General features: G+C 45.0%; 2 protein-coding genes across 5 annotated transcripts in view; both read left to right on the top strand.

Moving 5' to 3' along the window:
• The window catches only part of kmt2cb (lysine (K)-specific methyltransferase 2Cb), a 60,471-nt gene extending 58,143 nt beyond the window's left edge, over window positions 1–2,328 (top strand). Inside the window, exon 60 of the mRNA XM_056420219.1 lies at window positions 403–2,328. Within this exon, the coding sequence (XP_056276194.1) occupies window positions 403–495 (93 nt within the window). The 3' untranslated portion in view covers window positions 496–2,328. The remainder of the gene's footprint in view (window positions 1–402) is intronic.
• A 1,867-nt stretch (window positions 2,329–4,195) lies between these two features.
• On the top strand, window positions 4,196–26,178 carry LOC130198141 (5'-AMP-activated protein kinase subunit gamma-2-like). Of its 4 annotated transcripts, XM_056421234.1 has the most exons (16): window positions 4,196–4,437; window positions 5,704–5,760; window positions 7,181–7,457; window positions 16,470–16,696; window positions 18,215–18,266; window positions 19,208–19,314; window positions 19,861–19,942; window positions 20,758–20,816; window positions 20,907–20,952; window positions 21,057–21,111; window positions 21,230–21,356; window positions 21,588–21,753; window positions 21,837–21,874; window positions 21,996–22,142; window positions 22,245–22,338; window positions 24,755–26,178. In XM_056421234.1, exons 1-16 carry the CDS (start codon window positions 4,354–4,356, stop codon window positions 24,784–24,786), a joined length of 1,650 nt encoding a protein of 549 aa, XP_056277209.1. In that variant the 5' UTR covers window positions 4,196–4,353; the 3' UTR covers window positions 24,787–26,178. The 4 variants fall into 4 exon arrangements, with proteins under 4 accessions (XP_056277209.1, XP_056277210.1, XP_056277211.1 ...); XM_056421235.1 differs by lacking the exons at window positions 4,196–4,437; window positions 5,704–5,760; window positions 7,181–7,457 and adding an exon at window positions 9,625–10,342; XM_056421236.1 differs by lacking the exons at window positions 4,196–4,437; window positions 5,704–5,760; window positions 7,181–7,457 and adding an exon at window positions 9,627–10,321.
• Window positions 26,179–27,457: the final 1,279 nt, after the last annotated feature.

The raw sequence follows: 27,457 nt of genomic DNA on the forward strand, positions 1-27,457 counted from the left end.
TTTTTTAAACAGGTTTGGGATGTATTTGTTTAAGGAGTGATACGCATACCGCTTGTTGAAAAGGTGTATTGATTAAGGAATTTCTTTGCCCGTTTAATACCAGGTTTCTGTATGCATTCTGAATCCACTGCTTTAAGTTTATTTATTTATTTTGCAATACCCGACCCGTGTAGCGTTGAAGTGCTGTGGTTGTCCAGGCGTCCATGCCTGATAACCGTAGTGTTTACAGGCCCTCTTGACCCTTGAGGTCAATGCCTCACCTTAACCTGAAGCCCCAGTCGGCTACGCAGAGCAGCGGGATTCACGATCCCTCTTCCGGCGGAGCATCTCGAGCGTGAATGTTTGGCCAAAAGCTCCAAATGCGTCTCTCAGGAACTGATGTGTCCCTCCTTGTTTTTGCAGCTGTGTTTCGACTACCAGTTTGACACTGTGGAGGGTCAGCACAAGATCGCCTGCCACTGCGGAGCTCCTGAGTGCAGGAAGTGGATTAACTGAGGGGGACAAAAATGACAAAAAACCTAAATGCATTCCTTGCTATATAGTGTGCTGTGATCTCTGCACCGAGAAAGAGGAGGAGGGGGAGGAAGAAGAAGAGGAAAAAAGGCTTCACATTAAAGTCATTTTATGAGCGAGCGGAAGGCCCCGGCCCTTTTTTTGGAGAGGTGATTTGAATTTAAATGTCGGCTCGTCAAGATCGTGGGAAAGAAATGGGTGGAGGAGAATCTGGGATGGGGGGGGGGGGGGGGACGTAACACAGTAGCAGGATGTGACTCGTGCCATATGTGGGGGGCTCTGTTGTATGAGATGCCTCCGTCTGTCGGTCTGTGCGCGTGTTCCGGGGTACGTGGGGTGCAGAATCCACCAGCGAATGAGAGCGCACTGTGCAGGGTGCGGCCTTATTGCTTACTAAGGGCAGGCCCTTTTGTTTCATACTGTTAATGTATACCGTATGACTAAATGTAGACATCACTGAATGAGGAATGTACAGCAATGAATACCGCGAAGGGAATATTAACTTGCACTAAAAAAAGACAAAAAACACACATTAAAAAAACACATACACACACACACACACACACGAAAACGAAAACTTTTAAAATACTTGATTCCATGAGTCAGTTTTATCATAGGTCTCTGTCATGTGATTTGTGTGGAATTCGAGAGGTTTTGTATTTATTACTGAGTGAATGAATTTTATTCTCAAAATGGTGAGATTGAGTTAAGAAGGCTAGATTGATATTGTTTTTGAAGATTGAGGAAGACGTGCTGTTACTTTTTGTATAAATGTACATAAAGAAAACTATAGGAATAACCGACCAAATACTACCTTAACCTTCTCGATGTTTGGGTGTTTTTAAATTGTTTTTGTTCTGTTTGTCATTGAAATTTATTTAAGATGGACGTTATTTCAGTTTGAGAGTATATATTATGATTATTCTGTACAGAATTTGTAATATAACCACAATAATTCACAAAGTATTTTTGTTGTATTAAAAGTAAGGTATTGTAGCGTAGTGTTTTGTGACTTACACATGCTTTGACCACTCAAAAAAAAAAGAAATATTTTTGTTGACTAACGTAACGAGTTATCAGTTACAGAATCAAAAAAAAGACTTCAAATAGTGAGAGATCAGTGTGATCTGTTTGCTGTTAATCAGGTTTGATTTTAAAGAACTGTGAATTAGGTTTTGAAACCCAAAAATGACTTTTTAACTTTTTAACACGAATAGGAACACCAACATGTATTTACCTGTTTTTGTTTTTACATTGCTTTTAAAAATACGGTGCAAACGTCTAATGCGATTGTGAGTTAGACGAGCCGGCGTGTGACGGAACGAATCGTAAACGGGGAACTGTGGAGCCGCAGGTTGTTTTACCTTTTTTGGACAGAAGTGGCATTCTCCTTAATCAGAAATATTTCTTATACTGACACTTCACAAGTCACATGCTTAGAAACGGAAGAGTTTTCGCGTGCACAATTTCAAGTCGACTGTAAAATTTTGGAGACAGTCTTAGAACTTGTAATGTATATGGCATGTATTTTTTTAACTTTCCGAAGACTCAATTGTATATATTTTCTCAATGAATGGTTGTAACAAAATTGTTTCTTGGATATTTTTCTTCTCTTGTATGATATTACATCATCCTGCCAGTGTGTTTGTGCTACATTTTCTTTGTTGTGTAGTCAGATTTTTGTTTGTTTTCATTTTCTTTTTTCCCCTCTTTTTTTTGTTTTTGAAAATGCCTTTGAAGTGTACAGAGTATGAAGTTTGGAGTTTGTGAATTGAATTTAGAAACATTTACAAAAATAAACTATTTTACATGTTAGCATGTTGTCTGTGAAATTAATATTTATATTTTAAATTGTTAAATATGAATTTAAGAAATACTTCATTCCCCTTTTCACTGTTTTTTAGGGGAGTTCCTATCTCTGACTTTGAAGAAGCTGAGCAAGCCTCCAAGAGATTAGAAAAGTAAAAAATATATATAAAAACATAATAAATACTCGATGGAATAAACCACTATCCTTTTAGAGGCAGTGCTATTGCCATGGATACGTACACGCCAATGGCTTCCAGCTGGTTTGGCTTGTGACCCACACATGGGAGACATTTCACTTCTCTTCCTGCTAACGGCCATCACATGGGCGCTCCCTCCATCCCCCTGAGCTCAGTCGTACTGTGGGTCCTCAGACGCCTCCTGAGAACACAGCGTCTTCATCGCCGTCTTCATTCGTCTTCCCTGTTATTCAACCAAGCTCGCCTCATGACAGAATTGTCAAGCTCACGTCATAAACACGGGTGTCCAAAGCGTCCTCCTGAGTTAATGAAGATGTCCTATTTAAGCCGTTGTTTATATGAGACACACAGTAACATCTGGAGATTATTCGCTCCATCGCCCTCTCAGCTACTTTAAATAATTGTATACGTAAATTTGACTTGTCAATCCTGTTTCTTGCAACTGGGCGACGAGGTTCATCATTTTATATTTATTATCTTTAAAATGCAGCAAGCCGATCATGGACTTTATCACATGTACCCCATTTTAGCATTATGGCACTGGCTCCCATTGTATTTTAGAAATTTACACAGAACATTATATCTTCTCACGCTGAATTAGAATTAGTATGAATCAGGGGATGACCATGAGTATATCTTCTTAACTGTTTACTTTTAGTGTGTTTTGTTCTATTTTTAGTAAATATTTTGTATATATATTTGATTATATAAGTTTATTATCACATATTTAGCCGATTTCTTTTTTCACCGGGTCGACATGGCATCAACCAGTTAAAATCTGAGTCGTGCTGACCTCTGTTGGTGAAGCATCTCTTTACACGACGCGCTGCCTGGTGTGGCGTTGAAATTGGTTTCCCTTTTAAAAACGTGTCCTCTCGGCTCCGTGGTCTCTGGTTTGCCTTTTTTTCTTGTTTCGCCACCATACAAGGAAAAAAAAGAAACCGCCGCAAAGTGTGAAACAAATATTTGTCAAATATGGAAATGTTAAATGCTATCCACAAATAGACAAATCCACATAGAAATACATAAATATATTTGTGATTTTTCTTTTGCATTTATATAAATTGTCATTTATCGACGTGTGCGTTGAAACGTGTTTGTAAATCTTTCTGCGTGTATTTGTAAATGTAATATATTTATGAATTGTTCTGTTCGTGAGTCTCTGTGTACATTTGCAATTTTTGAGACTGATCTGATCCCATAGAGCAGTGGTTCTCAAATGGGGGTACGTGAAGACACTCCAAGAAGTAGGCTACGTGATATATTTTGTAATCTATTTAAATTGAGCATTCATTAAAAAGTCCTTTAGTTATTTAATAAACAGTCAATCAAATATAAGTGGAAGTCAATAAACTGCATTTTATATATTCTATATTAAATCAGACAATGATGGCACAACGGTGTGTATTACACCTTTTTTTCCCAACCCAAAATAGTGTTGCGCTGTTTGGGGGGTGAAAGATGTCACAGGGGGAACGTCACTGATAAAAGGTGGAGAACAACGCAGCCATGGAGTGACGCTGTTTTCTTTTCTCTCTGGCGCGAGACCGACCCGCGTGCGCCCCGCCAGGGGACGCGCGCGTTCCTCTGGGGGCGCGGACTGCGCCGCCACACCTGTGAGCAGCGCGCCGTGCCGGGCCTCTCCCTCCGCGGCCGAGCCCACTTCCTGGTGGAGGAGGCGGCGCCTGCGTTCTCGTAGTAACGAGACGGGGCGGCGAAGGTGGAGGCGGCTGTTGATGTTCAGCAGGCGCGCGCGACACCGCAGTTAATTAGCACACTTTTGCTGCTGCGGGTGGGTGGAATTTCGCTCCTTTTTTTGAAGAAAAAAACCAAAATGGGAAGCACGGTGATGGAAACCAACAAGGACGGCTCCAAGAAAACACCCAAGAGGAGACGACGTCTGCGGATCAACATGCCCGTGAGTCGGGGAAGTATCAACTCATGGGGCTTCTCGCTGCGACTGCTGGAGTCGCACGCGACGTAGAAAGCGCGTGCGTGATTGGCAGCTATCTTTACACCGCGTATATATATAACCTGCTTAGTGTCCGGAACACTCGCGAGACACGTCGTCTGTGTTGCGTCGTTGGAAATAGATAAATAAATGTATATATTTTTTCTTCCGTACAATTTTTTTAATATAGGCTACTCTTTAAAAATGTCCGACGGCGACTCTTTAATGTGTTGCCATGGCAGCCAACTCCTCCCGGCTGCCACGGCTCTCGTGAAGCTGCGACGGACGTTTAGCTTATGGTGTCGTCTGAAGCTCCAGAAAGTTCTTCTCTCGGTGCACGTGCACGTTTTGCATTGCGAGGAGAAACGAGTAAAAACAAGTGAGGCAGGCATTCTGGGAGGAAACCTGCAAGTCACGTTTACGGCCACTGACTCACAGTGGCCTCTCTGGCTTGTTGTTGTTGTTGTTCTTTGCTTTGCAAGCCTCCACATACCTAGAAAGTGTGCGACATCACCGCAGCGCTTATCAAACCTTCTGTTCTTCAAGGTCAAAGCTCCCCATGATGCTCTCCTGTGGGCCCACTTTGGTGACAACTCTTCTGTTTAGTCTTGTCGCCTAGACAACCGCCGTGTTCCTGTGGCTCGCACACATGCGTGTTCTTTGGACGGCCTCCATCAGATCCACGTGCACACTTTCCCAGTTGAAATGCAAATATTGAATGCAACCTGTGCAATAGTTGAGACTTTTGAAAAGATGAAAGTGTCATTTTAATTTTAATGACGTGTGTGTGGGGCTGTAAAGATTGGATGAATCACTTCCCCAACAGGAAGTGAGCCTGTGAATGCAACGCCGCTTTGTGGCTCAAGTGTGAGATGTCGGGGCTTTCGCTTCCACCACCTCCACCTGGTGCAACACGCAGACGGCATCTAACCCTAATCGCACGCTGTCTTCCTGCTGCGGCGCTCCAGAGTGGAATGTGGCGCTCGGGCATCGGGAAGGCCGCGTGTTGCGTTTGCCTGCAAAGGTTTTTCCGCATTGTCAAAGCATGTTTTCTTTCGGTTTCTTTTAACCATCTTTCAACAAATTGAGAGCTTCAATGTCCACTTTTCAGACCCGGCAAAAGCGGCACGTGGTTCGTGGTAGACCTGTCGTGACTTGTCTTTGTCAATTTTTCCTGCTGTATTTCCCGAAATTGATCTTTATCCTCGATACTCAGAACTCTCGTGTCTGCAGGACCTCGGGGCCTTTGCAGTGGAGACGAGTGGCTCAACCAAAAAGGCAGATCAGACGGTACGGACGTTATTTTCTGGGTTTTTGGTTTTTGTGTGTGTCTTGACATGTGTTCCCCCCCCTCCCTCATCGCTTGTTTGTTTGCCCTTTCTTAATATATTTAGACGTGGATTTGGGCGAGCAAAATGATCCTCAAGGCCGTCTCTCCTGTTCTGCCAACCGCTCCACTGGCTTACAGTAACATGACGCCCACTGCGTCCGGGCGTAGCTGGATCACACACAGGAAATTGATTTTTTTTCTCCAGAGAAAGCGGCCTCTTCCTCCGGTCGGCTCTGATGGACTCATTCCCTCGTCCTCACCACACACTACATGTTTCACCTTTTACCTCAGTAATTAACCTGCATTCTCCTGTGTTGCTTTCTCTCCAAACGGGTCATTTATAGCCAGAAGAAAGAAAAAAACACCCCGATAGTTGTTTACTTTGCCGAACAAGCTCTCGCACAATGACATAGTTGGAGTTGTTGGCAAACAGAAACGGAGGGTGTGTGCTCTCCCTCCCTCAGACTTGTCACAGGATTGGCTTTAACCGAAAAAAAGGTGCGCATGGAGAAGGGGGTTGCTCGCCTCTGAGCAAACACCACCCTGAACCTTCGCGGAGCAGACCAAAACAATTCTCCCTGTAGTGATTTTTGTTATCGGCGGCTCCTCTTGCACTTCATATCACGATGCATCCGTTTAGTTGAGCCTGGTTATGATGCAAACACTCCTGTTTCATTTGAGTGTTTCCTGTAAACACGCCCCTCCGAGCTGGAGACGGCTGTGTGTCGTAACGCGCCGCTGTATGAGGAGGAGGAGGAGGAGGAGGAGGAGGAGGAGGAGGAGGAGGCTGGCGTCTCGCGTCTCTGCTGTTTTTGTTTCGACAAGGGAAGAATTTTCTCCACGTCTGTTTACGCCACGCTGACCTTGCAAAAGACGCAGAAAGTCCCAATGAAAAAAAGGCTCAGTGTTTTTTTTTGACGAAGAGGAGGCTGCTGCTGTTACTGAAACGAGATGCCCGATGCAGCCCGATATGAAGTCTGAGAGGAAGATGGAGAACCATTTTGATTTGTTTAAGGCACATGCGTTGCAACTGCAGCGTGAATTACAGGATTGTGGGAATGCAAATTGACATGTGGGAAAATGCTGCGTCAAGGAGCTCCCTGTGTTTAGAAAGTGAGGAGTCAATATGGTATCTGTAAAAGATTATGTGTCCTTATTGCACACGGCACTTACATTCTTATTCTGCTTCTTTTTTTTAAATTATGGCCCATAAAGTGTTGCTGTTGTGTTTGATGGGGAAGAACCAAAACTAAATAAGAAGTAACCAAAAAATGGCAAACTCACGCAAAAAAAACCCGGTGGCCACCGTTCCACAATAAATCTCTGCGTGTCCGTCAGTTTTCTGCAGGAAAATGAAACGTCCTCTTTCTCGTCTTCCAGGGCGAGCGCCGCATCCGCTCAGCGAGCCCCACCAAGGGGAGGTCGCCTGCGAGGAGCCCAGCCGGGAGCCCGGCCGGCGGCCCCTTGCCCCCCTGCTCTCAGTCCGCTCCGGTGCAACTGAGGCCCGGCTCGAGCTCCCCCAGAACTATCTTCCCCTATCCCTCCCATCAGGGCTCCCCGCCCAAGTCCCCCCGCCGGCTGAGCCTCAGTGGTATCTTCCGCTCCTCGTCCAGCTCCACACCTGGAAGCATCAAAATCTTCTCCAGAACCAGGAGAGGTGAGTTTTAACCCTGCGGGGTGACCGACGCGTAGCGTCCGTGAACCGACGTCATCTTGCTCAAGGGCAGGCTCGAGGAGGAAGAGGGTGATAAAGGAAGTAGAAGACACAATAGATGAAACCAAGTTATCTCAGAGATAATGTGGGTTTCCTGTTGTGTGTGCGAGGCCAAGCCGCACACAGGAACCCGTATTTTGCATCCTGTGGCAGAACTCGCATTAACAGCATGGCGTGCAGCATTTCCTCAGCTGAACATCGTTGTGCCAATAAGGAAGTAGAAGCCTGGATTGGTAAAAAAGCCGGTTCATTAGAGGAAGTTCCAGGTTTGGCTCCTGCAGGTGGGAGTCCAGCAGCAGTGCATTCCCTCAATGAAAACTCATCACAGACGTAATGGTAGTACTGGTGCGCGCTAAGAGGTGGACATGAGACATGGAGCCAGTGATGAAGGACGGACCCAACGGGCCGATGTTCAGCTCCATGTCTCCCATGTCGTTGTGAGGCTGATTACATAACAGAAACCTGCTCCGCCTGACATGGAAGCGGCGCTGCTGGACGCGAAGCTGCAGAAACGATGAGTCATTTGTTTTTGGCTCGTGCGTTACACCCATTCTTCTGTTTCCTCGCTTCGGAAACAGTTTTGGCAGTGGCCGGCGGAACAGCGGTGTCGGCGCCAGGCCTCAAGAGCCGGCATGTTCCGTTTCCACTCGATATATTTGTATGGATGGTAACCAAACCGTAACGCACGCGTCGGCTCCAGATCTTCTGAAGAGCGCGATGTGGTTGGAGACGTGACATCCCCCCGGTTTGGTTTCCTGCCTAACGATGTGGCTCTAAGTGAACGGGGCCGATGGTAATGGGCCAGTGAACATCAACCAGCGACTGGGTGGGCCAACAGCTTCTCCAGCTCCATGATGGGATGTTTTTTGGAGACTCCCTACTTTTGCCACACGGGTGCGCTAAAGGCATAGTGTAGCCTTGATGTCGTTTTTAAAGGAGTGTTTAAAGCAGGCGGTTTTATACAAGTGTTGATTAAGTGGCCAGTTTTATACATAATAATAATTCTAATAAATAATAATAATAATTATCAGTATTTTCTCTTTTTTTTGCATTTTTAGTAAACATAAAGGCATTTTTTCAGAGTTTATCCCTGAACTTCTGATTTTGTATACGTTGCATAATAGGCATCAGTTGACGGGTGTCCCAGGTGCGTTTACAGCCACATTTTACACAAATATAATCGGAAGGTCTTTTCATTCCCATCTGGTCTAATTATGCGTCTTCCATCGCCTGGACATCGTCGGTCCCTCACTGCTGAAGGCAACTGAAGTGTTTTCATACCCTTATCTGGAAGTGACCCGACTCAGCAGCTCCTAAAACAACCATGCAGACTCTCTCTCTCTCTCTCTCTCTCTCTCTCTCGGTTGCTACTGTGTGCTGCATGTTGTCTGTAAATATAAGAAACTTGGCAGTTTTGATTTTCCAAGTTCAAAAAGTGCGGACCTTACAAGGACAGAATGATTTTATTGTGTGTGTGTACACTAGGCTTAATGAAACACAATGAGGACAGTATTTCAAATCCTCGTGGATCTGCAACCTTCAACACAAACTGAATCTGTTTCATTCGGGAACTGAAAACATAATCACAGCGAGTATCTCACGAGTGTTTGAGGCGACTGATTTCGTCACCGATATGTCGACCCCTCGCTCGTCTGAGCCGTGACCCACTGAGCGGAGTGGAACACTTTGCATAACATGGCAATTGAGATCCGGACACACTGAAGCTCTAACGTATGCCGCAGATCCCAAGCGGGCCATCTGGGGAGGCTCGTGGCCTTTTGACCTGCTGGTTCCCCTGCCGTCCTCTGCATAGACTGGCCTCAGCAGTCTTAAAGGTCAGGCCCCTAAAATGAACAGACAAAATGAAATATACAAACGGCTGCAGGACTCCGCAGCTCAAAACCACGAGCACCATTTATTAATTTTTTTAACCTGAGGAAACCCCGTGGTCGAGCGATCACAAGACTGAGCCTGAGGTGCTTACTCTGCCTGTGTTGGGGAGAGGAAGAGGAGAAGGGGGGAGGGAGACGTGCAGCCTGAGCCAATCGCCTTTGTAGACCGCCGTCCTTTTACAGGCTGCTGACACGCGTGCTTATATTAGAGAGACGCCACCCACAGCTGCACCTGACAATTTACAGCCCCGATGCGGCAGAGAGCGGGGGAAGGGGCGCTCGGGGGTCCCAGTTGTTCTTTGCATCACTCGCGACACGGGAGAGCGGCGTTTCTCCGCGTGGAGATTACAGTTTGAATTCATCCGTCATCAAACGTGCGAGCGGACCGAGTACGCCGCCTCCTGCTGCACACTTTGCCTCCGTGGATTTCTTTTCTTCTTTTTTCCTCTTGCTGCGGTTGTCATTTTCTGTGCCAAGTAGAAGTGGACCGCCGTGCTTAAAGGAGTCGTCGACTTTCGGTTATTCTCTCCTGGGGACAATTTTTCTACATTCCTCATCCGCCGATTGAAGGTGACCAGCTGCCTCCTTTTTTTAAGAAGAAGGAGCATTTTTATCTTCTAAAGACGACAAAAATAAAAAAAACCTGCTTCAAAGACAAATCTTTCTCTGAATCTGCCAACTCTACTCTAATTTCTGTCCAACTTGCTTCATCGAGCGAATGGAGTGACTCTCACTTGGGACAGTTCTGAGCCGTCCCCTGCAGCTCATATCGCGATGGTCATGGTCAAATTTAGTCTTGGACCTACAACCCGCTGCGTCTCATGAAGAGGTTCGGCAGCCTGAGGAGGAGCAAGAAACGGAAGGAGCAAGATGGGCCAGGAGGGCGCCATCAGTCCGAGGCGTCGTGTCTCTCCGGTAATGCGGCGTGCTCTTCAGGTGCTCCGTGGGCCTGCAGCCTCCTCCAGTCGTCTCGTAGTTTTGGATATCAGATATTTAAATAATCTCTGATCCCTGTGACCGCAGGTTCTCCATATATTTGCGATGCTTGTTTCTCGGTCTTTGGTTTCACAAACACCAAAGTGGTAAAGCCATGAAAAAGGTTCTCGCTTTCACTTTGCTAAATGCCAAGCGCTGCACATTACTGCGTGACGCTTTATGCATTGTGGCCCGATTCATATTTCTATATATATTCTCCTTTTTTAATGTTGATGTTAAAGCAGTGACAGAAATAAGTGAAATGTATCCCGTCGTCGTCCCGTCATCATGGTAAAGTCGTTTTTAGCCATACAGTGTCAGTTAATTATTTCTGTCCCATATCCTGAGGCGTGTCTCTCCAGAATAGCCGCTCCATTTGAATACAGCTGGCGGAGGGGTCGTCAGACAGTGCTTCCAAGTCGAGTCTGCGGGCTCTCCGTTTGTAAATAGTCCCTCCCAGGCACGTGCACAGACATTTTGGGGGGCAGGTGCTCAAACCCAAAAAAAGGGCACCCATTGCCAAAAGAAAATTCTGACAAAGTTGAAGCATTACACTGATGACGCTGTCCTCGACCTGCGTTTCCTCTGGGCAGGATTAGACAGCTAGCTTACATTTTCCTTATGAATAAAGATGAATTATTATATGGCAACAACAGTACAAGCGTTCTGATTGGCTAATGGGTCGTCATGCCAGCCACTATCGCCCTCCTCGCCGGTCTGATACGGATCCGTATTGCCCTCTGACCTCATTTTCAAAATGAGCGATATTGATAGACATCAACAGCCAAGAGGAAATTCAGAAGCAGCGAAAATGTGTTATTGAAAGTGATGAAGACTAGAAACTATAGTTTGAATCACATGTGTTGTTACTTTACTGTAAATTAAAATGTATTTTAGCTGAGCCGTGTTGTCCGTGTTCTACAAGATTGATCGTTGCAAGACTGGAACAGACCAAACAAAGAGATAACACATAAAACAATGAGGCACAAGGATAGCGTGACACCCAGAGATACCATTGTTAGCATAGTCTAGCTGCTATTTTCTAGCTGTGAATTCTCGTGACATTTATAAACATACTTTCAAAATACTTTCGAAATTGTCTAAACGGCATTTATACAACACAAAGAAAATGCTCTCTCTCTCTCTTCATTAAAAATTCTCACTAAGAACTCAAATAAATGCCCCGTCGGATATTAAAACACATTTGCGGGGAATTGATGACCGAGAGAGTAACTTTTATTCTTAAATACTGATGAATGAAAAAAATGTGTCTCCAGCAAAAAGGGCCCTTTACTCATCCAGGGCAAAAGGGCAGGTGCTTGAGCACCACTAGGGCTCTATCTGTGCACGTGTCTGGTCCCTCCAGGTTCTCTCGAGTAAACGCAGGCCGACGTGAACGGGGACAGAAAATGGACGCCAATCGAAAAAAAGCACAGCCCGCCGTCTCGAGGCGGCTATCGTAAAGTGTTGGCTCGTGATGCTCGCTGAGCAAAGTGCTGGGGAGCCTCTGGGAGGCGTCCAAGTGGCCCCTTCATCACAGACGTGATGGCTCCTGATTTACAGCCGGTCGATGAGAGGAGCCCGTTATCATGATGTACGTCCAAACGTGGCCGCGTCAGCAGATGTCGAGTTCATCGTGAAGGCCGCGCGGCGCGGCGACGCCTCTAACGCACGAGGCCTTCGCTGCCGACATCCTCACGACAAATTTCCGGAGTCTCTGTGCTCCTCTGAGACATTTTGTACGTCAGTTTGAATTGTGACTGTTCGTCAACGTGACGCAGTTTGCACGTGACAGCGAGCCCGCCGCTATCGAGGCGCTTCGGTGCAGAGAAACCGCATCACGGTGTAAACTAGTTTTAATGATGTGGTTTCTGACTCCCATGTCAGCTCCTGCATCACCATCCACACGCCACAGGCGGGATCCGTTGTGTTTACGCGGATGTCCGGAGGGAGCGGTAGCAGCGCGTCCACTGGGGCCTGGCGCAGCCCGGCGACCCCTCTGGAGCCCGTTGCTCCCCGAGTCACCGCAGAACCACTTGGCTGAAAACACGCTGTCGCCTCTGAGAGGATCTGCTTTGGGTGTTATGTTAACACGGCTTACTGTAAATTGCAATATAACAACCGATTGTGAGCGGCCTTCTGCTAATCCGCCGCCCCGCCGAGCGGCTTCTACGCCGACCACGTCTCATACAAGACCCCCGGGATATTCAACAAAAATCAATAAATCTACACAATTGAGAAGCTGGAGCAAAGAAATGCTTTGCGTTTTGCATGAAAAAAAAGTGTGTGTGTGTGTGTGTGTGTGTGTGTGTGTGTGTGTGTGTGTGTGTGTGTGTGTGTGTGTGTGTGTGTGTGTGTGTGTGTGTGTGTGTGTGTGTGTGTGTGTGTGTGTGTGTGTGTGTGTGTGTGTGTGTGTGTGTGTGTGTGTGTGTGTGTGTGTGTGTGTGTGTGTGTGTGTGTGTCGGTGCGTCCCTTTGCAGCTGTTGGCCCTGTGCGTGTTTGAGAAGAGACCCCGGAGAGCGACCTCTCGCACTGCATTGTAACGGCGAGGTGGCAGATATGCAGTTCCAAGCGTTCAGCCGAAGGCGGCATTCCAGATTTTCCTCCACCAAAGCGTGAGCGAGACAGCTGACCAGCTGGAATAAATTCGTTGAGGGAGAAACGCAAAGGGACGGAGGAGGCGTGGCAAACGTGCACATTAGTTTTGTTCAGATGTGCTGGCGCTTTAATAAACTATCAAAGTAGCTACAGATTAATGTATTGCTATGTGTGGCTAAGCGTTTCATCTCTTATTGAAATAGTTGCGTGATGACATGGAAATAGAAATGTGTACTCTTTATTCTTACTGGTTTCCAAGGGATGGAGGGATTAACCTCGCAGATCGATGCCACCTTTGTCCTCCTGCGTTGACGGAGCTTTGCAAAGTGCATCTTTATCAGTATGTGGTATGTGCTTGTAAAATATGATATAGAGTATTACATAAATTGGATGCACTGGACTAATTTCAGTAATCTGCTTCCTGTGTGGTGTCTAGCTGCCCCTCATTAAGCAGGCCGAGGAGAGGGCTCGCGGCCCCGCTGTTATCTCCTCCTGTGGAATGTGCCACAACGGCGCGGCTAAAATAAGAAGGTTACGCTGCGGAAGCAGGTCAAGCCAGAGAGAGAGCTGGCGCCCGCCAACTAAATGTCAAGAGATAGAGCCGAGTGCGCTCGGACAGACCAAAGAAACGCGTTCACTCGACACACACCGGGCTTCACGTATGAAAAGTATCTCAGACGTTGTGTGATTCTCTGTTGCGATTTTATATTTAGAAGGAAAGCGAGTCACAGGAAATGATCTGAAAAAGCAACGTGCCATAAGGGCCACGTCGGCCCGGGTTCATTTAGAAGTACACGCAACTCTCTAACCTTTGAGCGATGATCCTAAATACTTCATTTCTCCACTCGTATGTTTAAATTACTTGAATATAACAATCTGGGCTTGTTTCATACGACTCAGCAGATTCTCGTATGTTCACGCGGTTGAGTCCTCATGTGACATTTACGTGTTGGCTACGTGGCCGTGCGTGATCAACTGGTGGAGGCCCGTGCAATGTGGCCCGGCCTCATCACCCATGTCCCTCATTGTCCGGCCTCAGAAATATGTGGGCAAAGCTCAGGGGCGGCGCGGGGTGTCGCATGTCGCCCCGCGCGAGACCGTGATGCCTGATTTGAAAGAGCATGTGAAGGCTGTCAAGTGACTGACACCTGCAACCCGACACTGCGGCGGGTCGAGCTGCGTGACGGGAAGCCGGCCGCTGCAGCGGAGTTTAATGTGGCTGCTTGTGATCGGTTTAGTTATTGTGGAAGGACGCCAGGAACGAGCAAAAGACATCCCACGTGATTCAGTGGACTCCTTTTGTCCAGCACTGATACATTATTGAAGACTTTAGAGCGGTCATCGAGATGAGAAGCGCTGTGGAGTGCCATCAAAGGGTTTCATTGAAACAGAGGGCTGCAGATGTCAACAGCTGACTATTTCACAGCAGCGTTACGGAGGATTAGACCACGAGGATATCTGTTTCTTTATTTTTAACAGCTTTTTACCTTCGCATTGAAAATGCGGAAGGTTATGTTTTGATCGCCGTGTATTTATTTATTTGTTTATTTATTTATTTGTATGAGTTATTCGCATAACAAAGAAAAGTTTTAAACCGAATCGCATGAAATTTGGTCGGATGATTGGTTATTATCCGGGGACCATTTGATTAGATTTTGGGATCAATCGGGTCAAAGGTTAAGGTCAAGGTCATGGAAAGGTCAACATCTTCTTTTTACCAGAGCACGGTCAATTTTTATCCAATTGGCATGCAACTAATGCCAACATGTTCATAATTCAATGCCCAATATTCTCATATGCGAAGGTATGCGCTCTACCGAGTGCCCGTTCTAGTTTTATTGATGTTTTGATCTATCGTGATGTGATTTTGTCATATTAAATATTTGTTATTTATTATTTGAGGCTTTTTCTGTAGCTGTTACAATTCTTTTACCGCTCACGTTTGATTGGAAAGAGCCCATTAGTCACACTGAAGGTTTAATGAGGGGACGAGTTCTCATCTTTTGGCTTCTATTCCTCTCCCCGAGCTAAAGAGAGCATTTATTAGTGTGGAGGAAAATAACAACAACAAAAACAAAGCAATTACACAACCGAAAGGCTCTGCACTCCCACACAGGTGTTTTCACTTCTGGCTCATTAGTCCTCTGATCAGGCCAAACAAGTGGAAACACCTGTGTGGGAGGCGGCTCTGCAGGGCCTCGAGGAAGACTTTTTTTTTTTTAAACAAGTTTGTGAATCATAAAAATTTGTAGTTGATATAATAGAATATGATGCAGTAAGTAATATGATTAGTAACTGACGCATCTATGTGATGTGTTTGTTTTTTTACAGTAAATGCATATTGTAAAATTAGGATACTGTAAAATTGCACAACCAACTGCAGTAGATCGCTGGAGATCCTGGCAAACTAAGCACTTTATTTTATCTTTCCTCTGTATATTTAGTATTTAGTATTGTTATTGTGTTTTGTGTTTTATATTTATTTTCTATTAATGCTCTGTGATTTTTAAAATGTCCTCACTGTGGGACAAATAAAGGAATATCAAATAAAAAATAAAGTATCTTCATAATAATAATAATAATCATTTATTTTATATAGCGCTTCTCTAGACACCCGAAGTCGCTTTACAGTCCAGAGTCCAGTAGTCATACACACACAGTCATCCCGGTGGTGGTAAGCTACATCAGTAGCCACAGCTGCCCTGGGGCAGACTGACGGAAGCGTGGCAGCCAATCAGCGCCTACAGCCCCTCCCCCACCACCAACATTCATTCACATCCATACGAACCGGGGTGAGGCTGCGGTGCATGTCTTTATGATGGTGGGGGAAACCGGAGTACCCGGAGGAAACCCACGCAGGCACGAGGAGAACATGCAAACTCCACACAGAAAGGACCTGGGACGACCGGGATTCGAACCCAGGGCCTTCTTGCTGTGAGGCGACAGTGCTAACCACTGAGCCACCGTGCTGCCCAAAGCTTCTTAAACTTCTTAAGACGGATACATTTATTTGCCGGATAATATTTTCCTTCACAATATGTGGACAAAACGGAAAAACTCCTTCCAAAAAATAAAAAGCACCGCCACAGCAAAGGGTGACGATGTTTGTTGAAACCCGGCGTTTAAAGCCGGCGAGCGCCGCGACTCGCTAAGTGGATATAATGTTGTAGCCGTCTTTCTAATGGTGCTTCATCCACGTCTGTCATCGACTGGCCTCGGACTTTATCTCTGGTATTCGTGTTGTTTCTCAGTACTCAAGACTCCCCGAGTCCCCGGTGGATCGGATACGCATTCCTCTTCTGTTATAGCGTGTGACGACCATGATGGTATCTGCAGCCGTCACCATTTTAGCACCTCGCCCTCGCCAACTAGGCCCCCGTCAAAGATATCAATCCAGTGTCACTGAAAACAAAGTGTGGACGGCCATTGAGAGGAGCGAGCGATAAGTCGTGGTATTTGTGAACCTGTTACTGTTTCTATCTCTCCGCAGCCTCTGGACTCTCTACGCCGCCCACCACCCCAACCCAGGCTTGCAGCCAACCCGTCTTCGCCCAGGAGGTCCAGGCGAGCGCGCCGAGCCCCGAGCGCCTGGAGGCGAGCGCCCGCTCCCGCTCCGTCTCCAGCCCTCTAGACACCGGGCAGCGCCTCAGCCTTCCCTGCGCTAAACCCCCGATGCCGTCCTCGAGCCCCGTGACAGCCTACTCTACCTCGCCACAAGTGAGTCGCGCCGCAAAATATGTGATGTGTTGGCCTCGGGTCGGTCCGACCACCGCTTGTGAACGGCCAAATATAAATGATTGTGGCTGTGACTCAGCCAAACAGATTTAATTACCCCAAGCTCTGTCTCCGCCTCTCAGCCATGAGTGATTGTGCATTCTAAGTCAATATTTCATCACCAGCATTGAATACCGTTGGTGTTAACACCTAAGGACTCATGATTGTGGTTGAGGAGCGATGAGCCGGTGCCTGTCGGCCTCTCTCCCCCCATCATCCGCCCTCTCTCTCCATTATTTATAAGGGGAGACCAAATACTCTTCTGGTACTTTTTGTTGTTGCTCAATCCAAGTACAAAAGCAATTCATTTAATGAATTTGTGCACGTCTGCTTCCCGAGAGTTAGCTGGAATTCAAAAGCAGGCTGAGTGCTCGCTGTGCTGCAGCAGGGCAAAGATTTCTAAAAGTGCAGGAGTGGTGTTTTTTGGCGAGATAAGTGCCGTCTCACCATTGCACGGCGACACTGGAGACCGACTCGCATCCCAGAGCAGGGATAACGGTTTCCTCACTCTGCTGCAGTGGCTTGTTGTGATATATGTTTGCAAATTAGGGACGAGGGTGAAGCGGGCGTATCAACTAACAACCTTTTGATAGGCTACGCACATCTCTCGGCATGACTCGGCATATTCCATACTCTCCTATATGTGCCACAGGCAAAAAGCACACCGTTGCATGCCAATTTCTCACTGCTGAGGCTCAGATTATTATTTATTTATTGTGGATCTCTACGATGTTCCCCGTTTTGTCAGGAGAGAGAGGAAAAAAAGGTCTCTGAACTGTGACAAGGCATCCCCAGCTTCTTGCTGCTAAGCAACGTAAAGGGATTTCCTAATATGGTGAAGCGCCCAGGTTGCCCTGCATGGAGGGGCGTGTCCACAGCGCGTGAAGCTTCCGGCTTTCTTACCCTTCTGTTTCTCTCCACGCTGTCTATTTCAAGACTTTCCCCCCCTTCGGCGAGTGTTGTTTGCTAGATTACGAATAACAAAGAATGAATCTGATTTATTACGGTGGTTTTGATTCTCACGCGCCAGTGTAGCGGCTGTTTGAGCGGCGCGTACGCGTTGCCCTCCCCACCCCCCACTGCAGCAAATGGATCAGGACTGTTCCACTCATGGGTTTTAAGGGGTGTGTGTGTTGTCTAATATTAATGTAACGTGCCATTAAAGTTGCAGCCGTACAGCACGATGTTTACGTTACGTAACCTGCGCATATTTAGCGGACTTGGAGGAGCTTTCCGCGATCGGTGAAACGCCGGAGGCGCGCGTGCGTGTCGTGGCTTTGGCGTGAGTGCGCACCGCGACCTCCCTCGGTGTGTTCAGTCCGCAGGGGAAAAGTCTCTTCCCCCTGCTTGCTCACTCCCGAGCTACGCAAAGTTTTTCCGTGTTGTTGTTGTTGTTGTTGTTTATGTGAGGGACTTGCTGCAATCTTCACTGCACACGACTGCCCCTTCTCCCTCTCACAGGTCTACGGTTTATTCGAAGGCATGCTGGAGAAACTTGAACTAGATGATGTTGGTAAGTGTTTTTCTTTTGTTTATTTACTACCTTTGTTTTTAACGCAGTTGGAGATGGAATGTAAAGGTGTATAAAAAAAGCCGTCGGGACGTCACAGGTCGTCCAGCTGTTCCTCAGTGAAAGGATGTCGTCGTCCGCAGAGGCTGCTCAGTACACAGACACAGCGACTCACCGGCTGCCACGAATTGGAGGGATTTCCTCAACAGACTGACTTGTAGTGCTGCTGTTGTCTTAACACGCATGTTTATCTAAATAAATGTATTTTGAATGAGGTCTTGATAGATGGACACATACCCGTGGATGACTGGAGAGACTACTTGTTACTACTTTAAAAGAGATATTCAACAGAAATTAATGGTTAAAACTGATTATTTTTGTTTTTTATAATCATTAAATCTTTAAAATATCCAAGGAAAGTAATGACAAATGGCTCTGCGGAGTACCCAGACCACATCAGAGATATACGCCTTCGAAATGCTCATTTATCAGAGCGGCAATCACTTTTTTAAATGTTTGATTATTATCCAAAGGAACAAATCTTTGTTTTATTTTTCAATAACGATGCACACACAAATATATTTCGATTTCTCAGTAAACTGATAGCGACCTCAGTGTTTCGCCACCGTGTGTGTGTGTGTCTGTAATCTCCAAACTGCATCATCAGTGAAGGACAGAAGTTCCCAAGTACCGCCGTCTGTGTTTTTCCATTGTCTCTGGTCTTGTTGGTGCTTTAAGCAGATCTAAATTGTCAGTAATAAGGAGTAAAGTGGCTCTAAGTGGTCCAGATCCATAATGGTTGTTTATGCTCCGAGTGTTTTGTTCTCAGGCTCTCATTTTATATATATATATATATATATATATTTCCAGTTAATTCCCAGTGATGTTTATCACATAATTCATATCACAAAATCTAAGTGTTTTCTTCTTTGTTGTTCTTCCAGCTGCTGAACCTGAGAGTGATATTTACATGCACTTCATGAAATCCCACAAGTGCTATGACATCGTCCCCACGAGCTCCAAGCTGGTTGTGTTCGACACGGCACTCCAAGTCAGTAACCTTTTTATTTTAATTCAAGGTCGCTCGTCTTGATGACCGAAAAAAAAAAGACATTCGGCAAAAGTTAATGTTCAGTGAAAATGTGCAGGACTATTTGCCTCCGGGCCGGTTTATAGAAGATGGTTGATGCAGTTGTCATAAAGCGGTTAAACAGTAATCCTGAGGAGATTTGGCCTCTTTGATGTGTAGATCCTCGACCGCTAAATCCACTGCAGCGCACACTCTGGAAATACTAAAACCAACACAAAGCCCTCAGAAGTTTAGCGCACACTTCACAGAATACATCACAAGTCTCTCCTCCACCTATGAGAATGTGACATGTCATGATGATGATGATGATGGCAAAGACTATTTTTGATGAGACATTAATTTGAATTCAGAGAAAGTCTCGAAGATATCTTGTTTTTGGTCAAACTGACATTGCTACAGAGCTGATGATGGATTTCTCTATCAGCCAATAGATGAAGTCATCACAGATTGTTGTGAAGTATTGTTTATAATTGGGTTTTTTTCTCTCTCCAACTTTTTGCCTGACAGGTGAAGAAAGCGTTCTTTGCCTTGGTAGCCAACGGCGTGCGAGCTGCTCCGCTATGGGACACGGAGAAGCAAAGCTTTGTCGGTAAGAACCCCAAAAAGTCGTCACAAAATTCCCGTGGCATGTTGCTCTTATACTGGAATTATTATTTTATAGTGTGTACAATAGTATATTAAATAATGTTATTTACCTGCCATGTGAGATGGTGATTAACCAAACGCACTGATAGCCTGATCGTGTTTTTATGTTCAGGTTTAAGTTAGACAAGAGACGCATTTTAAAAGACTTCACACATCGCAGATGTAACTTAAAAGCTTTTGGTTAAATCCCGTCTCCTAAGAAAAGACGGCGCTTAGCAATCAAGTGTTAAATTAGCAAAAGACAATCTGTTTATATGCCGTCACTCTCCTCTACATACTCTGTAGCTTTGACTTCAGCACAATATAGACCTCGATGTGCACGCTGCATACTTTTAGTCCACAGCTCGTCTTTATTTAGTGATTTCTCCCGTTGTGCTCGGCGAGGACGGCTCTGTGTTAACTGGTCATGTCGTGTAGAGTGCGTCGCTTTATATTCAGCAAAAGACATTCGAGCCGTAAACCATTAAACACGGCAGTGACTCATCTGTGTTGACGAGTACTCTGAGAAGTTGGAAATAGAATTTAACCCCAAAAGAAAAAAACTTTCTATGAATCCGTCCGTTTGTTGTGCTGTGTTTTTTATTTTATTTATCCTGTGGAGAGTTTATTGCAAGTCAGCCTGTGATGAATAATAAATGCCAGGTCAGCGTGAGGATAAAGCGGGGGGGTTGTTTGCACCACACCCTTGTGAGCACATTGCCTGCAGGCACGGCGCTCTCTGTTGTTCATAGATTCTGTTTGTAATGTTTTTCCTTGCAGGAATGCTGACAATCACAGATTTCATCATCATACTACAACGATACTATAAGTCCCCGATGGTAAAAGTCTACTCGCCATAATTTTTGCATGGGGAGACCTCTGTTTGTTTTTCTTCTCATACCAACGTCTGCTTCTCTTCTTTTTTCCAGGTGCAAATCTATGAATTGGAGGAGCATAAGCTTGAGACATGGAGAGGTTAGCGTGCCCTCGTGTGTCTGCAGCATGCATAATGTAAGGTTTTACTTGTGTTTGACAAGCACAATGGACACAATACTTAAATATTTAATTTCTTGCTCCAGAGGTTTACCTTCAAGCGACATTCAAACCTCTGGTCAACATATCACCTGATGCAAGGTACGTCGTCCCTCCGTGAATGAAGAATCTTTCGGTTGATTGCATATTCTCGTCTCCGCGGGGGCCGATTCTTCAATCGTGCGACTTGTAACTCCTCATTGTGTTTGTTGTACTGCAGCCTGTTCGATGCAGTGTACACGCTCATCAAAAACAAAATTCACCGCCTGCCTGTCATCGACCCCGTCACGGGGAATGCACTTTATATTCTCACACACAAGAGGATCCTCAAGTTCCTCCAGCTTTTTGTGAGTCCAACACAAACCCTGCCGGTCTGTCAGTGAACGACTGTTTAGCTTGCACAGCATTTTAATCTCTGTGATGGATCATTAGGATTCCTTCGTCATCGCCTCCTCCACTTCCCTCTGCCTGCTGCCCCCTAGTGGCCAATGTGGACATTGAGCAAATAAGCCATTATTTAAACGGAGGTGGATGGAGAGTGATGTTCCTGCCTCATCGTTTGTGTTTGTGTACTCCAGATGTGTGAAATGCCAAAGCCAGCGTTCATGAAGCAGACTCTCGGGGAGCTGGGCATCGGGTCGTACCGCGACATTGCGTTCATCCACCCGAACACGCCCATCATCAAAGCACTCAACATCTTTGTGGAGAGAAGAGTGTCCGCCCTGCCTGTGGTGGACGAGTCGGGTGAGATCAGTAATGTCAAGTGTTGACCAAGTATCATAATATTACTAAACCTACTCATGGAGTTCTTTATGTTCTCTACGCAGGAAAAGTTGTGGATATTTACTCCAAGTTTGATGTGATCGTAAGTTGACTTTTTTACAATTTCTGTCTTTTTTTTAAGAAAGGTAGTGCCACATATCAGAGGTAAAGTGCTCCGCGATTCGTTGTCTCTCTTCCCTCAATGTGTTTTCACGTCTGTTTAGAACCTGGCTGCCGAGAAGACGTACAACAACCTGGACATCACGGTGACGCAGGCTCTCAAACACCGCTCTCAGTACTTCGAAGGAGTCATGAAGTGCCATAAAATGGAAACGATGGAGACCATCGTGGACCGAATCGTCAAAGCTGAAGTGAGATTCGGAGACTGGGACGACGTCTGTGGTCATCGATTGGACCGGAGACGACCCCGAGGACTGACGTGTCATGTCTCTGTGCTCGTGTTGTCCCTCCAGGTGCATCGGTTGGTGGTGGTGGACGAGCGCTCAAGCATCGAGGGCATCGTCTCCCTGTCCGACATCCTCCAGGCCCTGGTGCTCAGCCCGGCAGGTATAGATGCTCAGCATTCCTAGCCCCAACCCCCTCCCCCTCGGTCCTGGACCCTGAGCTCTCTCCCCCACCCCGCCCTAACCCTCGGCCCAGGTAGGAAACGCACACCTGCGTTGCTGCCTGTAGCTGTGAGGAGGAGGAGGCATGGTGGTGCTGGAGGCCGCTGCATGCAGCAGTGATGTGTGGATGCTTTTGGGGGGTAGAGGGTGAAGAGACTCCACTGCTGCTGGTTAAAAAAACAGATCCAATGTGCATTTAAATATGTTTAATATGTATGTATATATATATATGTCTATATATATATATGTATGTATATATATATGTGTATGTATGTATACAGGACTGTCTCAGAAAATTAGAATATTGTGATGAAGTTCTTTATTTTCTGTAATGCAATTAAAAAACAAAATGCATGCATTTTCTGGATTTTTACAAATCAAATGAAATATTGCAAGCCTTTTATTCTTTTAATATTGCTGATTATGGCTTACAGCTTAAGAAAACTCTAAAATCCTATCTCATAAAATTTTAATATTTCCTCAGACCAAGTAAAAAAAAAGATTTATAACAGCTGAGTGTTTGTCAAGGCTCAGGAAACCCTTGCAGGTGTTTCGAGTTTATTAGACAATTCAAGTGATTTGTTTAATACCCTACTAGTATACTTTTTCATGATATTCTAATATTTAGAGATAGGATATTTGAGTTTTCTTAAGCTGTGTATAATCAGCAATAAATCAGAATAAAAGGCTTGCAATATTTCAGTTGATTTGTAATGAATCCAGAATGCATCACAATATTCTAATTTTCTGAGACAGTCCTGTATATATTAGGGCTGTCAGCATTAACGCGTTAATCTATGCGATTAATTTGGCCGCGTTAACGCACAAAAATATTTTTACACTCCTCTGAGTGTCAAACCGCGGCAGTACGGTTTAACACTGTTTCCGTTATTGAAAAAATTATTTCTCCGCGAAAATAAGGAGCAGAAATCAGTTTAAACTCGTGGATGAATCAGTCGGGTTTCCTCCTGCTCCTCCTTCCTCCCGTCTCCCCCTCTGATACACAGAGGAACGGAGGGGCGACGTCACACGAAACCTTCACCGTGATTTGTCAATACGTTTGTCTGTCAACATTTAGCGAAAAAAACAACCAATGAACACAGTAAATCACAAGGACCTCCCACCACACAGGTGAGGCTCATTAGCAGCCTGTCAGTCAGAGAGCAGAGAACATGGCGCGAGGACAATGTGCCTCATTGTATAGAAATGAGATTGTTCTGGAATGTTTGATGTATAACACGTGGGGGTGTGTCACATTAAAACGCCTTTAAAAGGTGAATTTACATTTTTTTGTAAAATGTATAAAATGAGCCCAGCCTCCAGAGGGTTAACGTGACATATTTGAATGTCAGTCAGTTTACCAAGGCCACTGGTTCTGCTGCTGTTCAGTGTTAAAGATGACAGGACCAATGGGACAGGACTTCTTTTTTTAAAAACTAATCTGATGTTTCACTGAAGAAACAATTTATCATCCACGATATTAAATACCTCGCTGGCACTTTATAGGTAGGAGCCTCTTTGAAAACACAGCTCTGTGTGAAGTTTTGTCTTTAAAAAGAAGGAAAAAAAACCTTTAATCGCGATTAATGAATTTCAAAATGTGCGATTAATTAGTTAATTTTTTTTAATCGATTGACAGCCCTAATATATATATATATGTGTGTGTATGTATATATGTGTATATATATGTATATTGATATATGTGTGTATATATATACACATATATGTATATATGTGTATATATATATATAGCATCTTCGAAGTATGACTAGAGATGAGCAAATTGGTATTTTGAGTATTTTAGTTCATCCAGTAGTTCCATGGACGGACAGGTTGAGGGAAGTCGATCACGAGGCGTGTCTGAATGTAAACCGAGGCGTCATCACCGCAGACGCTTTACAAATTCTAAATTCTCCTCTTTTTCTGTTTGGCTTTCACGAGATCTGATTGCATTTTGCAAGTAGCGAGCTCGTCTGTGGATGTGAACATGCTTTGTTTTGATACCCTTGAAGGCTCTTTTGACTTTATTGCTGCTGGTGTGTCCTCGTTGAAGGAGGGAGAGGAGCAGAATAAAGTCTGGCTAATTATAGGTAGAAAATAGAAATAGTGATTTGTGAAAATGTTTTCGTCGAATAAGTGAAAGTATTTCTAGATATTTGTTATAGTTTTGAAGGCCTGAATGGTGTGTTTTTTGTTTGTTGGGAGGACGTCCTGCCGTAGACTGGCATGTTTTTCCCAAAAATCCAGCCACTGCTGTGGTTGTTATGCACAATTATTGATGTAAATGCATGAAAAGATTCCCACAACGTGGTTGGTTAAATGACTGCTCTTGTCCTCACTGCTGCTCTTCTCCCCAGATGCCTGTAAGGAGGAGACCCTGACTGAGTGAGAGGGGGGGGGGGGGAAGCGTCGGTGGGAGTAATTAAGTGTGGTGGTTGAGGCCGCGGCGCCGGTCTCACGGTGCCAGAGACCCTGCAACGGATGCACTGGAGAGGCTGGAAACCAAAGAGCTAGACGGCTGCACGGAGGACTTCCTGCACTGAGGATGGATTTTATGAGTGTTATTTTGGGTTTGTTTGAACACTGATCAGATGTACACACACACACACACACACAGAGTCTACTGTATTTAGACAGACGCACACGTAGACATGCATTATGGTCACTTGCTTGGTCGACGGTGGGGAAGTCTCGACTGCTCCTGATGAATTAGGGCTCCAGTGTTCTGGGTTGTGTCGTGACAATCATGCTGCTGTCATCAGTGGGTTTTTAGTTGCATTTCGGAGTCGGTACAAAATGTTGTCACCTTCAGGAAAACGCGTCCGTTTTTGGTGTAGGAACACTCAGAGGCAACTTTCTGATTGGTAGCAAGACGACGCCTCGGCTGTTACAAAGAAATCTACAGAACAAAAAAACAAACATTTTCCAGTGCCAATATGGAGGATTGATGCTGAATCTTTATTTGTGCCTTGTGTTGCCCGGCCCACTTAAAAGTGGCAAGAAGTTGTGTTCTTTTGGAATTTGTAGAGTCAAATGAGTGCAATTATTATACTAGTAATTCAAACGTTATGTTCCTTTTTATTTGGTTGTATTTTCTCTGATTTTTAAACCATGTCAGAAGTGTCAAATATCTGTGAAAAAAAATCCCCCCCCCCCAAATAAAATTCCTAAATAAAATCTAAATAATTTTGGCACAAAAGCACGCAGCGGTTGGAGTCAAATACAACGGGACATCAAAGTATTCTATCAGTCAGCGGGTACTTTTGATCGGAATCAGAATTTTTTTCTTGCCAAGTATATTTACATATAAAAGGAAGGTGTCATCAGTATAAAGTATGTCATCATTCAGACTCATTGCCTTCTGTAACATGGTTACATTACGTAAAATGTCTTTTCAGATGCGACTTTCCAATTGTTTTGACGCTTCAGATATTTAGGTTGTGGCAAAGATGCGAAACAATGATGTCATCTCTGCTGTAGCTCCACAGGACTCATCTCTGACTGTAAATAAGGTGTTGTTGTTTTTTTCGGGAAACACGTCTCACAAAGCTTTATTTTTATGAATGTGTCGACGTGTTTAAAAAGATTCTGACTGCGGTTTTATTGTTATTTTTGTAAATATATTGTTGCAATACATCCGGTTCAAAGAGACTTTGTAATCAGATCAAAATGTACTGTAAACGTGCACGCATGAGAAACTACACTTCAGCAGTATGAATGTCCTTCGTTTCACTTTTTTCTATTTTTCTTGCTGCAGAAAAATAAATGGACACTGAATGTACTTTGAAGCCACGTCTGAAGTTTCTATTTAATTTAGTTTTGACCTACATTTGTTTTCAACTCGTCTCAGGATGTTCACTATTGTGATGTCTCATCGACCCTCTTCTTTGGATCCATGTGGAGAACAGCAAAGGCCCATCTCCGGGAGATTATTTTAAAATGGATTCCAGGTCTTCGTTTACGCCACAAAGCTTCACCAATAATGTCAAAATCAGCTCAGCATTTGCTGAAATATCGCCCATAAGCCTGTGGGTGATTATCCTGAATATTTGTTAGAAAATCATGTTAATTATGCAAATCAACCAACATATGCACGTTTGTAAAAGCTGGGGGAGCTCAGTGTCCCACGTAAGGTCTCGTCCAATCAGGACATCCCTTACTCACAACCCCACTGACGGCAGGAAGTCTCTATTCTACCTCTTCCGCCACTTTTCTGACTATCTTGAATAAAAACAGATTAGCATCTCAGTGGCACTTGAATGACACTTACTTATAGTATTACTCATGGTATTACTCATGGTATTACTTATATTACTTATGGTATTACTTATTACTTATGGTATCTTATTGTATTTTTGTTGTTTGGCTTTCTTGAAGAAATGTTACTTTCTTGATTCTTGTTGTTCTGAGTTTGTTCTCATGGTGGATGAACTTATTGTAAGTCACTTTGGATAAAAGCGTCTGCTAAATGACATGTAATGTTATGTAATGTCATATATATATATATATAATAAATTAATTTCATTTTTGTTTCTCTTTTATCTTTTGGACTTTGGCGATTCGAGAATCGCCTTCCCACCCACCCTTTCTGTGAATCTCACAGAGCCCCACACCACATTACCTCTACCACACGTCGTGGTGGGGGTTTCTGCCAATTCACAGAACAAATTCCTGCTGGAAGTCACTTCTAGTTATAGACTCTGGTTCGGTGCGCCGTGACGTCACTAGCGACGTCACAGAGCCAGAAAACAAACATGTCATGTGACAATGTTTCCATGGTGACCTGGTCAGTCACGGACAAAGTCACGGAGATCAAAGGTACTCGCAAGAGGTGCGGCGCCAGTCATGGCAAAACCCGCTACCGCCAACTAGTGGCGAACACAAGTATCGCCCTGCAGCTGCTTCAGGTGAAAGCAGGTGAGTTTTAAGTTAACACAAAGTGCAAGTGACTTTTTTTTCCTTCTCCGTCCCGATGTGCGCGCACACGCTGGCATCGGAGCTCTGCGGCGCGCGAGACAGAAAGCCGAGAAGTGTTAACGCGACACGTAGAGACAGAATGA

This window comes from Pseudoliparis swirei, chromosome 8 (genome assembly GCF_029220125.1).
Source record: "Pseudoliparis swirei isolate HS2019 ecotype Mariana Trench chromosome 8, NWPU_hadal_v1, whole genome shotgun sequence".
Classification (NCBI taxonomy): Eukaryota; Metazoa; Chordata; class Actinopteri; order Perciformes; family Liparidae; genus Pseudoliparis; species Pseudoliparis swirei.

Bases quoted from the DNA above. Each gene is read 5' to 3' on its own strand.
- LOC130198141 (XM_056421234.1), top strand. From the start codon at position 4,354: ATGGGAAGCACGGTGATGGAAACCAACAAGGACGGCTCCAAGAAAACA. The intron at 4,438-5,703 runs GTGAGTCGGGGA...TCGTGTCTGCAG, and splicing joins GTCTGCGGATCAACATGCCC to GACCTCGGGGCCTTTGCAGT. The intron at 18,267-19,207 runs GTAAGTGTTTTT...TTGTTCTTCCAG, and splicing joins ACTTGAACTAGATGATGTTG to CTGCTGAACCTGAGAGTGAT.